This window comes from Meleagris gallopavo, chromosome 4 (genome assembly GCF_905368555.1).
Source record: "Meleagris gallopavo chromosome 4, MGAL_WU_HG_1.1, whole genome shotgun sequence".
Lineage (NCBI taxonomy): Eukaryota > Metazoa > Chordata > Aves > Galliformes > Phasianidae > Meleagris > Meleagris gallopavo.
In genome coordinates, this window is record NC_139407.1 from 25633475 (window position 1) to 25648011 (window position 14537).

Here is a 14537-nt window from a genome sequence, read left to right on the forward strand (position 1 = left end):
TTGCCCTCAGACTCTGGGCTCTGTCAAACCTCCATCCCATGCTTCTGACTGCTGACTTAGCACACAACCCTCTGCCGCGCCAACAACCACCAGCTCCTACCTACGATTTTAAGATGCTTTGGTTGCTAAACAAAAACACGTGACCACCTCCGAGAGCTCATCGCCCTCTCATTGGGCGGAGCCCGGCCAATCAGCGGTGCCACCATCCCGTTGGCCGCGCCCCTCCTTTGGCCCCGCCCCTTGCTCACAGTGCGCTCGCAATTGGCTGCTTCCCTCTCCCCTGTCTCCCGGCGGAGCCGCGTGCATTGACTTGTGCCGGTGTTACGGAGCGGTCACAAGATGAACCCCGCGCTGGAGGTGCTGGTGTTCCTGGGCACGCTGCTGTACGCCTACGTGGAGGCGCTGGTGAAGCTGCTGCTGCCCGCCAAGAGGAAGACCGTCCGCGGGGAGCTGGTGCTGGTGACGGGCGCTGCCCGCGGTCTGGGCAGGGCCACGGCCCGCGAGTTCGCCCGGCACCAGAGCCGCCTGGTGCTATGGGACGTCGAGGCGGTGAGGCCGGGCCGCGGTGCGGATTAACGGGCTGTTCCGAGGCCGTGACACCCGTGTCATACATGCATCCTTCTTCCCACAGCATGGCCTCAAGCAGACAGCAGCAGAATGCGAAGGGCTGGGAGCCACCGTTCACACCTTTGTAGTGGACTGCAGCAAAAGGGAGGAGATCTACAGCGCTGCTGAGAAGGTAGGGGAGCAGGTGCATGTGCCAGGGCTTACCCAAACGTGCTTCGATTTGGGAAGTGCTGGAAAACAGCACCCGAAGTGTCTCACCCAGTTTGCCCCTGCAATCTCACCACTGTTCGCTGCTGTACATACATACATACCTTCAGGTACCGCAGCCTGTCCCATCCTAATCTGGGAGCCTTTGTCCTACTGAGCTCATGCTTCGACTTTAGACCCTGCAATCAAACTTCCTGCTACTGGCTTGCTGAGGAACAGACATAAAAATGTATAAGGCTGCACTGTAGGGAATGGTTCAAATCATTCTGTATGTCCACAGTGCCAGCTGTAATTGTAGAGCATGTTTGTCCATGGGTGATGTGTAGGACACTGTAATAACTGGCAGTAAAAAAGGGAAGAACATCAGATCTAAATCAGCTTTCAGGACTGTTGTGGTTTTGGCTGCAACAAGGACACTGCATGCTCCTGACTGCAAGAAAATCACTGTAAGAATTAAATCATTTGCTACTTACAACCTTGCACTTTGTGTGTTAAGAAGCAATGTTCACCTACACATCTTTTGGTCCAAAAGGTGAAAAAGGACATTGGTGATGTCTCCATCCTGGTGAATAATGCCGGTGTGATTGCAGCTGCCGACCTGCTCTCCACCCAGGACCACCAAGTTGAGAAAACATTTGAAGTCAACATTCTTGCTCACATCTGGGTAAGGGTCTCCAGCACATTCATCCTTCTGTTAGCATTATTAAGGATATGTATTTAGACCAACAGTTATTTAAAACTACAGGCAAATTACCAAATTCTCTTGCTGCTTTGTGTGTATAGCAAACATGTACTCAGTCTGGCTGTTGGGAAACTTGATTGTCTCTTGCTGATCTGGGGCTGGCCTGGCTCCCTTGTATTTTCCTTTCCACACAACTTGGCTGGTGATGGCCTCTCCTGCAGCGTAGGTTGGTCTATGTCACAAGAGTCTTAGTGTTTCTCTTTGGGTCAGGCTGTTTGGGCACTCTCAGGCAGGCACCAAGAGCCTGCAAGCAGTAGAAAAAACTGTTCATATAACGCAAAGTGCTTTGGTTTGTTTTTTTATCAGCTGGCCCCTGAGAGAAGGCAGCCTTTGGTACGTAGAGCTAGGTGCAAAGCAGGGCTGGCTGCTAGCTCTTAGCCATTCCACGTGGTGCAGCCAGACCCAGTGTCTCCCTGACTGCCACCAGCACCTTAGCCAGTCTGCAGGGCTCTGTCCTGAAGCATTTTGTACCTGTCTCATTGCTGGCTCCTGGCAGTGCTTTAATCCCATCCTGTAGCTGTCCTGCCGCTGCCTGCAAGTGCCACCTGTCTTATCTCCTGCAGGGCTTCTCCCAGCTCTCTACCAGCAGCTTGTGTGGAGGTGATGGAGCTGAGACATCTCTGAGCTGGGGTTTTGGCTCTTTGGGACTCTGGCAACCAGACCCCGGGGATAGGACAGCTTTCAGCAGCATTCTTAGTATTAAAGAATTTCTGTTTGCAGGAGAAAAAAGGGCTACTACAAACTGTGTGTGTGCTGGGGAGAGATACTGTAGTGCTGCTGCTGACAAGTGAAACTAAAAAGCAGGCTAGGAGTACCATGAATATCATCTTCTGTTGATACTTGACTTTGCTGAAAGAATCCTTCCAGAAATCAGGTTACAGAGTGCATCAGCTGGAGGGAGAATGGACGTTTCTGTGGTTCTCAGAACCTACCTAGCATTAGGAAAAGCATTAGTCACTTAATTGCACATACCTGGGAACAGTGTTGAAAAACACTTGAGACATTACTCTTTTCCTTCTCCCCCAACCCTTTTTCTGGTCCTTGTTCTAAATCCCTTTCAAGACAACAAGAGCTTTTCTGCCGACAATGATGAACAACAACTACGGTCACATTGTCACAGTGGCTTCTGCAGCAGGTCATTTTGTAATTCCTTTCATGGTGACTTACTGGTAAGTGATTTCAAAATCAGCTCTCTTCGTTTCTTATCTTTGTCTTCTTCACCAGCAAACACAGAGAGGAAATAAGTACACTCAGCAAGCTTCTTCCAAAGGAGGAAGAAAACCCACAGCACTCAGTACATAAGTGCTTGTGGGAATGCTCACTGATTTACTTGTTAGCTCTGACTGAATCGGGAACAATGCTTCAATGAAAGACTAATGAAATGACAAATAAACTAATGGAATGTTTGTTTTTTTTTTCTTCTCCCCATAACTGATCCAGACTTTGATTGGTGAAAAAGGTATCCGCTTTCCTTCTTCTTAGGATAACATACAGCTCTTGTGAGTTGCTGTAGCCATAAGAAAAAGTAACACTTGTATGTTTTTACCATCTTTTTTCTTCTTAGCTTTACAGATTCAGGCCATGTTTTTCCCTGTAGTAAGAAATGCTGGATGTTACATGTCTACTGAATTTAGCTTTCAAAAATAAAAACATCAGACTTACGCATGCCAATTAATATTTCCTAACACTCCTCTGACAGTTCACTACTAAGACTACTTAGATATTCTACTTCACATCCCAAAATGTTTTCCTCAGGCAGCAATGTCTATTTTAGGAAAACACTATAATGCAGCAAAAATTAGAATTAGTCCTTGCCTTCCTGCCTTCCTAAGTGGATTGCATTGTTTCCCTCATTAGTCAGTACTGCATGTTCTCTCAGCCCCTTTCCATTTCTGTCAGGCCAGAAATAACATTCATGCCTTCTAATTTGTGCTTTTTTCCTCCACCAGTTCAAGCAAGTTTGCTGCAGTTGGATTTCATAAAGCCCTAACGGACGAACTGTCTTCACTGGGAAAGGATGGAATAAAAACAACATGTCTCTGTCCAGTTTTTATAAATACTGGATTTGTCAAAAACCCCAGTATGAGGTAATGATCACAAGTCAGCATTACATATTTGCCCCTGCTTTACCTCTGTTATTCAAACTGAGTGCATGTCCCACATAGCAGTTGTCCTTATTTACCTGACTTTGTGCACGTGTGAAGCATCCTACTTCATATTCAGCTGCTGCCCATGTGTTATCACTGTTGATCTCACATATATGCTTTCCTTTGATTTTAGGCTTGGAAAGATCTTGGAGGTTGATGAAGTTGTGAAGGCATTGATGGAAGGAATACTGACCAACCAGAAAATGGTTTTTGTTCCATCAAATCAACGTTTTGCTTTACTTCTTGAAAGGTATGTAACAACATAAGGAATAAGTGGGAGCGTACAAGCATTACACTTCATAGAATCACCAAAGTTGGAAAAGACCTTTAAGGTCATCCCATCCAGCCATCCACCTGTCACCAATATTTCCTACTAAACCACGTCCCTCAGTACAACATCTAAACATTTCTTGAAAGCACTTGTAACATCACATTCAATTTTGTGCTATTTTAGAAGCTGGGGCAAGTCAGTGTTGCAGTGTGGTGTTTTTCTTTCCACTGACAACAGCAGACACCATGAGGGTTTTGTTGAGTTGTCATGTAGGTAGTTATGATCCATTTTTTTGCACAAGTGCTGAGTGAAGAACTCAGATGCTCCATTTGCTGGTAGGGATGCAGAAGGAAATAAAGGGATTGCTTTTCCATCAAAAATTGAATTGCAGGATCTGCTGCTTTTTGGTGTTCATTTCTTCACGGCAGCACCAGGTATATGCCACAAGTGCTGGGAATGCTGCTTGAGAAGTGTTCTGCTGCTTTCCCTCAGCCATGTGGAGTAAGGTTGGTCCCCTCAAACTTCTTAGAGATCCAGTATAGCTGCTCTGTTGGGGCTGCATTTTCTCCACAGCTCGGATTCAAAAGCTAGATTTGTATCACAACAACTACATTACCACTTCAGTTAGTGTTTACAGTATCTCAACCATTACTTCATAGTAACTAATTCACGAAAGCCAGGAAACAGCCAAGAGTGTTTTATGACAGCGTAAAGAATCTTTTGCTTTCCCAAAATTCTCTATCAACCAGATGAGGTTTTGAAAGCAAAGTCAGTTCTCGTTTCATTTTAATGTATTTGTCTACAGTCAACATTAAACCTGCAAGCAGTAATTGAATCAACATCCTTTGCAGTGGATATGTCCTTGAAGCAATCGTAAGAGGAGGAAGGAGCTGAAGGGACTGAAGCTCAACCTATACAAACAGTTATGAAGGCACTGAGTTTTTTGGGAGTACTCTCCAGATTTAAATTCTGGTCTCAGTCTGATGTGAACATACATTCTGTGCCCAGATGAGCTCCCATCCCATCTGCTGTGCTGCTGTCTCCAAAACCTGAATTCTTACCCTAGGTTTAATTTCATGGGCTTTTTTTCTTCCAGATTACTTCCGGAACGTGCCTTGAATTATCTCAAAAAGCTGACTGATGTTAAGTTTGATGCAATTGTTGGGCGTGGAAGCAATCAGTGAAAAAGAAATTTTCTTATTTCCCCATGAAATGAGTGAAAGCAGAACATATGCTGAGTGTAGCACAGCGATTTGGATTCAGAGCAGAATTAAGATGCATACTTCTTCCAGGCCACCGCTTCCCATCACACCTTAAGGTCCATCCCACACCTGCAGCAGGAACAGATGTGCATAACATGGTGTGTTAGCAGAGCAGAGATGCAGCTCTAGAAGTCAGAAGAACTGTTCTGGAATGTGCACAATTGCTTACATGAATGCAGTGGAATTGTTGGAGTATAAATTAATGTGGTTTTATCGAGTAAAATTATCTTGTGGGGAGGAACGCTTAAAGGTGGCCTGCTTCACCTTAATGAATCATTTTAAGTTCAAAAAGCCTTGTATTGCACGCAGTTTAATGCATTTTTTTGTAGTGAGTACCTGCAATAATACAGCCTCTTAATCAACCGCTACGTAAATACGTTGATTGTCCATTATGCATAAGCTCCACCAGTACGGCTTGTACAGAATAAAAGCAGTTCTCTAACCAGAAGGTGTCTCTTACCAGTTACAGTCACAACCACATCCTACAGGTGCACTTAAGGTGCAGTGTTAAGTAATACATGGCCCTTTGCTGATGTCATTTCTCAAATTGCTGATGATTCCCCGACCAGATTCAAACACCTTCCTCTGAAACTCTGAAACAAGTGTAGTATTTCCTACAAATTACTGGGTGCCCTGTTCTGTTTCATGCTTACCACAAAATGTGATTTTTTTTTCATAAGAATGAGGAAGTGTGGTTCTGTTTTTGTCCTTACACTAGAAGGTAACTGGTCCAGCCTAATAAAAATTGCTGTTTATCTGCTCCATTATCAGTCTCCTCTACTAAAAGGAAAACCAAGGCTATTCTAAGCCTAAATACCCCTCATTCATTTGCCCGAGGTGAGCTGAAATGGAAATCCCCAGAGCTCCTATGCCTGTACAGAACACGAGAAGGCATCAACTGGGAAGCCAGAGATTCCTTGCTATGTCTTCAATTCAACTAATTAATGCAGTCATTGGAGTACAAATTTAAACCAGTACTGACACCGGTTAACACACACACTTCCACACACATTTTTATATCTTCAAACAGCATGTACAGAAGTGAGGATTTATTTATCCCACCCCTCTGAAATGCTGATCCTATTCACTGCACAGGATGCTGCAGCACTGCCAGCCCTGGATGATTCTTGCTCTGCTTTTCTACATACAGGTGAGCAGCATAACAAGGATGCTCTGCAGGAGGAGGGAAGCCTAACATTGCAAGTGTGTGAGATACAGCCCCAGATGATCCCAGGTTTTGCCCTCAAGCCAGCTCTAGTCAGACCCGCAGTGATCAGGAGGTTAATCCTCCAAAGTTCTGTATGAACACTTTACCCTCTGGTATCATGTGACGAAATGCCAGTCAAAGACCTCTGTAGAGCAAAGATAAACTTTTTGCCTATTTCTGCATCTCCTGACTGCGGCAGATATTGGCTGGCAAGTGGCCATTTGAGAGAAGCCTGAAAACCCACCAGGTTAAGCAGAACTAAAACTAAGTGGCTTCCAGTGTAATCCATATTGATGTCCTTTGCACTTGTACTGCAAACTTGGATTCTTCAGTAGGTGGAGAAGTTTTAATACAGCTCCACCTGCTCTTAGGTAGTAACAGAGCTAAGTCTGTGCTGCTGACAGGCTAACTGGGAGGAAAGCTTCTTTTGCTGCTTATACAACCCGCATAGAACAGGGCATTCAGGGTGTGCCAAAGTACCGTTTCTTACACTGAGACAATTGGATTCTAGTTTATGAATCCTGTGGCTGAGAAACCGGTTTTCAATATTCCACTAATGGAAAATAAGTTAAAATAAGCAATCAAAAGTTAGCGCGTAAGACTTCTAAATGGATTGCATTTAAAAGTCAATCATTCCATGCTGTAAAACATTTGGGGAGCGTGTTTTGAATCATTATGGAAACAGAGGCCAACTTAATACACATGAATTATTTTTGTATCTGTTTTCCCTTTCTTGGAGGCAATCCCAAAATCTGAGGAGTTTTTTGTCTTGCATCTCTCTTGAAATAAGTTGCTTTATGCTGCTCCTGCTTTTATTTAAGCTGCATGTTTCGATTTCTGCTTGGTGTAAAGGAACATAAGAGAGGATTTAAATCTTCATCCCATGAACGCCAGTGACAGAGAATCAAATTGTCAACCCTGGTAAGCTCCTCAGTTCTCTTCCTGGCCACAAGAGACAAGCTTATTCCAAAATCTGGTTGTTACAGGTACTTAGCAGAAGCCTATGCCATCAAACCTCATGTAGCAACTTCCAGTAAAGTCCCACAGTTGAATACTGGTGTCTCACACACTGGCTTAGGGCACTTGTGAGTTGGATGAGAGGCTCTGGACTCATGCTCTGCCTCCCTCTGAGCCCTGGAGCTGGCACTTCCCTGCCTCAGCCACAGCACTGACCTGAGTCCCGTGCCAGGAGAATGCCAGCACTGCTGAGCTGTGAAATTAGGGTCTGGATGCACTACTGATGTGCTAATTAAGAACAGAAATTATGTAGCTCTGATCATCTCCAGTGGAGTCAAACATTTTCCCTGCAGACAAAGTGAGTAACTGCATCCAGAGCAGCCAGATGCACTATGGCCTCAACCCGATGACTGGGGCAATACTTTTAATACTTGTTGGCAATACCAATATGCGTGCAATTGTATCAAATTTCAGGCAGCGGCTCAGAAAGATGAGCCCAGTACATGCACAGAACCTCCAGAACCCAGCAGTTAAATTAATTTTTTCTGCTGTATCACCACCTTTAAATGTCCAAGATCACTGGCCATTCACAAAGCCTGCAATACTGTAAATAAAATTCCTTTCTGAAACAAGCTTCTGGTACACTAAGTCTTGCAGCTGCTTTCAATCTGCATATAGCCACACATTTTGCTCTTTTCTAAGCAGACCTGCTGCTTTTTCTACTTAGGGTACCATGAGAGTTTAGCTGAGAATACCCCAGCCTAACTGCAAAACCTTATTTAGAACAGGAATAAGTTCACATCAGCCTATGGTTCTGTTACCATGAATAAACATGCTCTCATACAAACTATTTCTCCTCTGCATTCGCAGTTTTTTAATGCTCACAAAATAGTTTTTGAGAAACACTGCAGTTCAACAGGTGTGCAACAGGGAAATACATTCATTGCTCACAACAAATCCTGTGTACACAGCCATAGCTGCAGTTTTTACACAGCTCCGGGCACTCGTGCTCACTGGTGCCTGCTTACAGCTTGTCACAGGTAAACTGCAGTGGAGAAAAGCAGTGGGCAGAACTTACATAATCTTTCGATGACCACATGATGATGAAATGGTATCGATGAAACGCTGGCGGTCTGGAGCAGAGTTCAGCAGTGGTGCCTGGAGACTTCCATCATCAGCACCTGCACTGCAAGAGATGGTATGCTGAAAAGCACATCATGTACGTGACACTGTAGATGTTATTTGCCATATTGATATTGCAGCAGTCGGTATTTACTCTCATCTCGCTATTTCTGTGCAGTTACTTAGACAACAACGATTTTCTGGGCTTCTTAGGTAAATAAAGGAGGCTTTGCTTATCATTTGACTCCCTGTGTCTTGCTTAGTATTAGCTAGTTTTGTGAAGGCGAGTATTGTTCAGTTAAGTATGCTTAACATCCAACCATGTATATTTTGCTTAGCATTAGTTAGTTTAGCAGTATCACCTCCTAACACAGCTATGCCAGGAGCCCCACTCGCAACCACAAACCCAACAGAACGTCGATGAGTTCGTGTGGAGAACGACTGTGTGGTGACTTAGCGCACACAGAATAATACAGGATGAAGAAATGAAAGGATTCAAAGCGTTTATTTCCTCAGAAACGCCCTTTTCAGTCACCTTGAGCCACTCACCCCTTTCTGCAAATGTATTAAGTGTAGCCATCCTTTTACATCCCCTATTGCAGGGTGCATCACTTCAAGGAACTATCCCTCGAGGCTCGACATTTGCCAGAAGCAACTCGCGCTGAGCCGAATTGCCGTCAGGCACCACAGCCCCAAACCATCACCCCGCAGCGCCTCTTCCCGCCTCCACACCGCGCATGCGCGCTGCGCGCCCCCTCCTCCCGGCGGCCCTCGGCGGAGCGCAGGTGAGCGGTGGCGCCGGGCCCTCACTCACCCCTCCTTCCCTCCCCGCCATCACCCCGACCCCTCTCGCCCCTCGCTCTGCCTTATGAACAGTTCCTCGGGTGGTTCCAGCGGCCCCAGCCCGTTTCGAGGGAGAGGGAGACAGAGCGCCGGGAGGCCGCGGCCCTCAGCGGGGAGCGCTGCGCAGCTGGGCCTGGCCCCGAGCCCTGAGGGGGGCTCTGCGCCCTGAAGGGAGCCCCGGGCTGCGAGAGGGGTGGCGGAGGGTCACAGCAACTCTTGCGTTTCTTAAACGGTGGAAAAAATTACCTGCAGTTATCAGGGAGGGGTTCCGGGCTCTTCCTTCCTGCTCGTGCGAAGGGGAAGTGTGACTTCTGCCCATTATAAACTGCCCTGCCCTGCCCAGGTGTCTTCTGTGTGCTGATGGGTTCCACCATGCCATCCCCCCGGACCGCTTCCTTATTGGTTGGTGGGAAATTGCAATTACGGAGGTCTCATTAAGGAACGTGTAGGTGGTTCATCTCCTAGTTCCTATATACCTTTTTCTATAATTCTCTTGCAGGATGTGGTCATAAAGGTGAAAGAATGTAGAGTTTTAGAGTGTTCTGTGCTTGTCATAAAGGCTGCTGGAAGCACAAGCAGTGCATATTTTACACAGAAAAGTACCACAGTAGCTGAATTCCCATACTGAATGCATGCAGGCTTAAATCTTAACAGGTGGGTGTGCTCTGCTTGTCATGGAGGTGAAGCTGTGCAAGGTTCAGCAGTCTTCTGAAGATGAAACATTGGATTAGTGTGAGGTGGTTACTCTATAATCCATGTTTGAACTCTTATCTGTAAATCTGCTGTGCTGAGATTGTGCCTGTTGTTTGTGTGCAGGTTGCTGAAAGAGCTTACAGCTCAAGTACCACTCCTGGGCTTACAGCTCCAGGATAATGGGATATTAGGAAACACCGTCTTGGAAATTGTTTTGCTCTCAGTTTAATGCTTCCTACGAAGGGCTGGACTAAATGCTGCTGTAGAGACCATCAGACTGCTGTTTTTTAATTGAAATCCTCGGTATGAGTCTGCTCTCTTTTCTTACAGACATGAAGTACCAGCAACCACTTCTTTTGCTTTAAGCGCATATGTCAACATTTCGCCCTGCTCTTGAGAACTGCATGGATTTGCAGTGTTTTTTCTTTTTTGTTCTACTTTTTGGGTATTCCCAAGGTTACCTTGAATAAACAAAGTGCCTCTTAAGTACTATTTTTATAGCAGAGTTCTTCCTCACTATGCTGGGGATCCTGATGAGTTTTGTTCATAGAATCATAAATGCTGGAAAAGTCCTCTAAAGATCACTATGTCCAACCCCCAACACATCCCACCATGCCCACTGACCATGTTTCTCAGTACCACATCTTCCCTCTTCTTGAACACCCCCAAGGGACAGTGACTACACCACCTCCCTGGGCAGCCTGTGCCACTGCATCATGGCTCTTTCTGCAGTTTTTTTCCAAAATAAGATTTTATCTGTGCTTTGCAAAACATCGTTTCTGTCCTTTTTCTGTCACATCTTTTTCCTAGAAATAGCAGCCTTCATTCGCTGTCTGTGCCCACAGCACTGCTGTGATTTTGGTTATAGAAGCAGCTAAAAGCTTCTTCTGGGTTTTACATTAAGGGAGCTTTTTACCCATCCATTTCAGTTTTCTGAAATGCCTTTTTTTGTGACAAGTAATGCAAAACAGTTGTTATGCCTGCCAGAGAACCTTTGAAACCGTTTAAGCACATAGGAATCCCCCAGTAGTGCTGTCTAAGATAGCTTTTTTTATGGTTTTCTAAACCCAGTGGTTTCAAACAAGCTAAACCAGTTAGGCATGTGGTATCTGAATTGTGTTATTACTTTAATTTCAGATGTACTTAATGGGAATTAAACTAAGCATAGGCTTGCAGTGCAGCATGTAACTTGAACTTTCCCATGTTTTCATGTAGCCTTGTGGGAGGCGGCAGCACCATACAGTTACCTGCAGAAACTCATCAGCTCCATTTTAACTAATTAGCTTTACACATTTGCATGTGCAAAATAATATATATTTATATGCACACATTCCATTTGTAGTTGAGTTGTTTTCCAAAACTCCATGCTCTTAGAGCTACATATTTTGCCTTTACAGAAGGCAAATCTCTAGTCTGCTGCAATTAATGGGCCCTTTCAGTTCCCTGGTTAGATGCCTGTCTGTCTCTGCACAGGTAAAAACATGAATTTTGTCTGCCTTGCATGTGACTAACCAAAATTACATACAGTAGTGTGGGTAGAGCCTTACCCATATCTTTAATTCTCCTGGACATTGGGCTGCTTCTTATTTTTCTGAATGCAGTATTGGGACTGATAAACAAGCACTGGATCTACCTGTGTCACAGAACCCCTCATTTGAGCACTTCCTCACTGCGGTTATTACAGAGTCCTTTTGTTTCTTGTATCATGGAAGCATCTTTCTGTTTGTGGCAGCGGAGGCAGGAGGACAATCCTCTCTCAGGTCAGTGTCACAGGGGAGGATCCTTTTCTTGTTTCCTTCCTTCGTTTCATGAGTGACATTCTTGTCCTGCTTGCGGCCGATGCTCCTACCCCCTTTAAGCTGCAAAATTATTTGAGGCACATTACCTACAATGAAGGCAACTGCTTTGTTTTATGGTCACTTCAATTTCAGATGATTTGGCCAAAATGACTGGACCTATAGCAGTTCATTCACTTTAGGACGTTCTTCTTAGCTGAACCAAAGCAGCTCTACTGTAAGGGGGCTCTGAGCTACCATCTCTGCTTGTTTGAATACATGCAGTAGTAAAGAAGGGCTCGGATGGGATCCTTGAATATCAGCTCTGGCCAGCTGCCAACACAGACATGACAGATGTTCTAAATGTTTACAACTCGAGAAGTAAAATTGCTGAGCTGATGCCAGCAGACAATGGTGAGCTGTAAACAGGGAGTAAGGCCTTTTTGCATCGGTGAGGTTGCTCTTCTATGAAAAGTGCAAAGTGACTGCTTACAGAGTAACAACTGATGATGTTATGAATGAGGCACTTCCTTCAGATTCCTTTGAGCCAATCACTTATGCTGTGGAAGTGTGTAGTCAGGCTGTATGCAGGCCAGAGCTCTTCACTGCTGAGATGAAAGGAGGGTTATGGCTGGCTGTGACAACTCTTCAGAGAAGAAAGCCTCCATTTGGGTGCAGTGTTCAACCAGTGCTAACCTCACCTCAAGCAGCTGGCTGCAATGATTGCATTCTTGTTTATTTGAGGGACATCTGAATGGCTTTTCTGTGTCAGTCAGTGGATTCTGAGTGTGTAATTGACAGAACATTGTGCACACAAACCTAAATGCTTATTAAGCCTCCTAGCAAGTGATGCTTAAACTTCTGCATTGCTCAGGAGTTGAAAAATACCACTTTCTTATGCTATTCCTTTAAGTCTGTGCAATGACAAAACAATTTATCATTCCAGTTCAGGCAAGGAGGAAGGCTTGGAGTTGAAGTACACTGACCTTCACATTTCCATTTACTGTTCTGATTAAAGGACTACTAAAACTCATTTCTGTTCTGTTTAAAGTATAAGAATAATAAAGGCTGAGTGTTGGGTGTTTAAATCAGCTCAGCCTGATTAGTTTCTGCAAATTACACATCTCTCCTTGTGCCTGGTTCCTCATAGACTGCAAATACGTGACCTTAATGTTGTGTATTACATCTCATAGTATTACTTCTGTGCTTAACTCATAAGTGCACCATTTTTATATGACAGACTCTTTATGGCATTGGTTGTTGACAGACTTTAAATCTCTGGTCGTAAACATTGCTTGATTTCTTAAATAAATGATAGGAGCATTGACAGTGATATTTCTCAAGTCTGATGCAACTTGGTAAGCTCTTAATTAATTATCAGCAGCCAGCTGGGTATCTACAGAGACCTCCATCTTCTACAAAGGTGCAGCTGTCTCGTAATCTCAGCTGCTGTCTTCCACAGATGATGATGGTTTATTTGAAGACTCAAAATGTGAGATACTATAATTAAGACAAGTGGAGGATTTATGGATAGAGTATCTAAGTGATTTGGGAAGCAAGAAACGTCACGGAAGCATGATGCTCCTGAATTGGTGACATGGGGGAAGAACAAAACTCTTACCTAGGATATTAATATCTGTTACAAAGTCTCATCGCAGTGAAGCCACAATGTGTCAGACTGCTCGGTGTCTGAATTATAAATTCAGGTTTTTTAAGCCTGTTAACTTTAGTTCCTTGAAGAAATTTCTTTTTACGTGAGGAGTAACTTACTGTCATGTGGTCTAGTATTAAATGGTGGCCCTGCTTCTGGCAGGGGAGCTGGAGCTTGATGACCCTTGAGGTCCCTTCCAACCCAAGCCATTCTATGATTCTATGTGCCCACACACTTACTCGATATTGCCATGATTTATACTGAGAGTTTCCTGGTACGTGTGATTCCTGTAACTGTGATTTCCTCTGGTGTGAGGGGATCAAGGCCTCCAGTTTCTGCTCCTGCAGAACCAGTACTAAATGTATCAGTCCACATCTGCGCTCTTTTCATCCAGATGATTGCTCAGACCATCTCCAGCAGCTTCGTTTGATATGAGCGTCCTATAAGGACAAAAAACATGGTTTGCAGTTACATTTGGCTTTTGAGCTACTGTTCAATTTATTATATTTAAAAAAAAAAAAAGAAGTTAATTCAGCAGTGTTAATTTAGCTTAGGAGTTGTGGGCTTTGTGTTGGTGTTTACAATGGCATGTCCAGAATAGGTAAACCTTACACCAGCAGCCACTTTTACAAAGAGCCACATGCGTGTGGTAAAGCCATATGTATAGTCAGTTAAAACATGCAGATAAATTTAGCACATAATAGCAAATGAAATAACCTTATGACTTATGAGCAGCAAACCATTGTTTAGTCATCAGTGGCAGTTCTGTTTGAAAGCAGCGCTTCTACTCGGCTATAAAAGTACCATTGTTTGTCTGAATAACACATGACGTTCTTCAAAACCCTTGCACAGTATTCCAACTTCAGTCTTTTTCTTGGATATCTTTTACAGGAAGGATGCCTTGCTTACTGCAGCATTAGTAAATATTCTAAGCACGTTTCATCTCACTGTAACCTGCCTGGCTGACTGCAGCCAACAGCATTGTGACTGCACAGGATTGGAGCTGCCAGCAACGCTGAGACTGAGACCGTACGATCACCTGGAGTCACTTCCTGCTCCTTCTGATGCATGAGGAGTTGTAAATGTATTAAGT

General features: G+C 44.4%; 1 protein-coding gene and 1 long non-coding RNA gene across 2 annotated transcripts; one reads left to right on the top strand and one right to left on the bottom strand.

Moving 5' to 3' along the window:
* Positions 1–339: 339 nt before the first annotated feature.
* Positions 340–5644, top strand: LOC100542219 (estradiol 17-beta-dehydrogenase 11-like). The gene is made up of 7 exons (XM_003205569.5): positions 340–549; positions 632–739; positions 1307–1438; positions 2579–2685; positions 3466–3603; positions 3797–3913; positions 5031–5644. Exons 1-7 carry the CDS (start codon positions 340–342, stop codon positions 5116–5118), a joined length of 900 nt encoding a protein of 299 aa, XP_003205617.1. The 3' UTR covers positions 5119–5644.
* A 1978-nt stretch (positions 5645–7622) lies between these two features.
* LOC104910620 (uncharacterized) lies at positions 7623–14339 on the bottom strand. The gene is made up of 3 exons (XR_004159517.2): positions 13684–14339; positions 9572–11877; positions 7623–8546 (listed from the first exon to the last, which is right to left on the bottom strand). It is a non-coding gene; the product is annotated as an uncharacterized LOC104910620 (long non-coding RNA).
* Between the last annotated feature and the right edge of the window lie 198 nt (positions 14340–14537).

Excerpts from the sequence above, each read along its gene's own strand:
- LOC100542219 (XM_003205569.5), top strand. The coding sequence starts at position 340 with ATGAACCCCGCGCTGGAGGTGCTGGTGTTCCTGGGCACGCTGCTGTAC. Across the intron at positions 2,686-3,465 it reads CCTTTCATGGTGACTTACTG|TTCAAGCAAGTTTGCTGCAG; the intron begins GTAAGTGATTTC and ends TTCCTCCACCAG. Across the intron at positions 3,604-3,796 it reads GTCAAAAACCCCAGTATGAG|GCTTGGAAAGATCTTGGAGG; the intron begins GTAATGATCACA and ends CTTTGATTTTAG.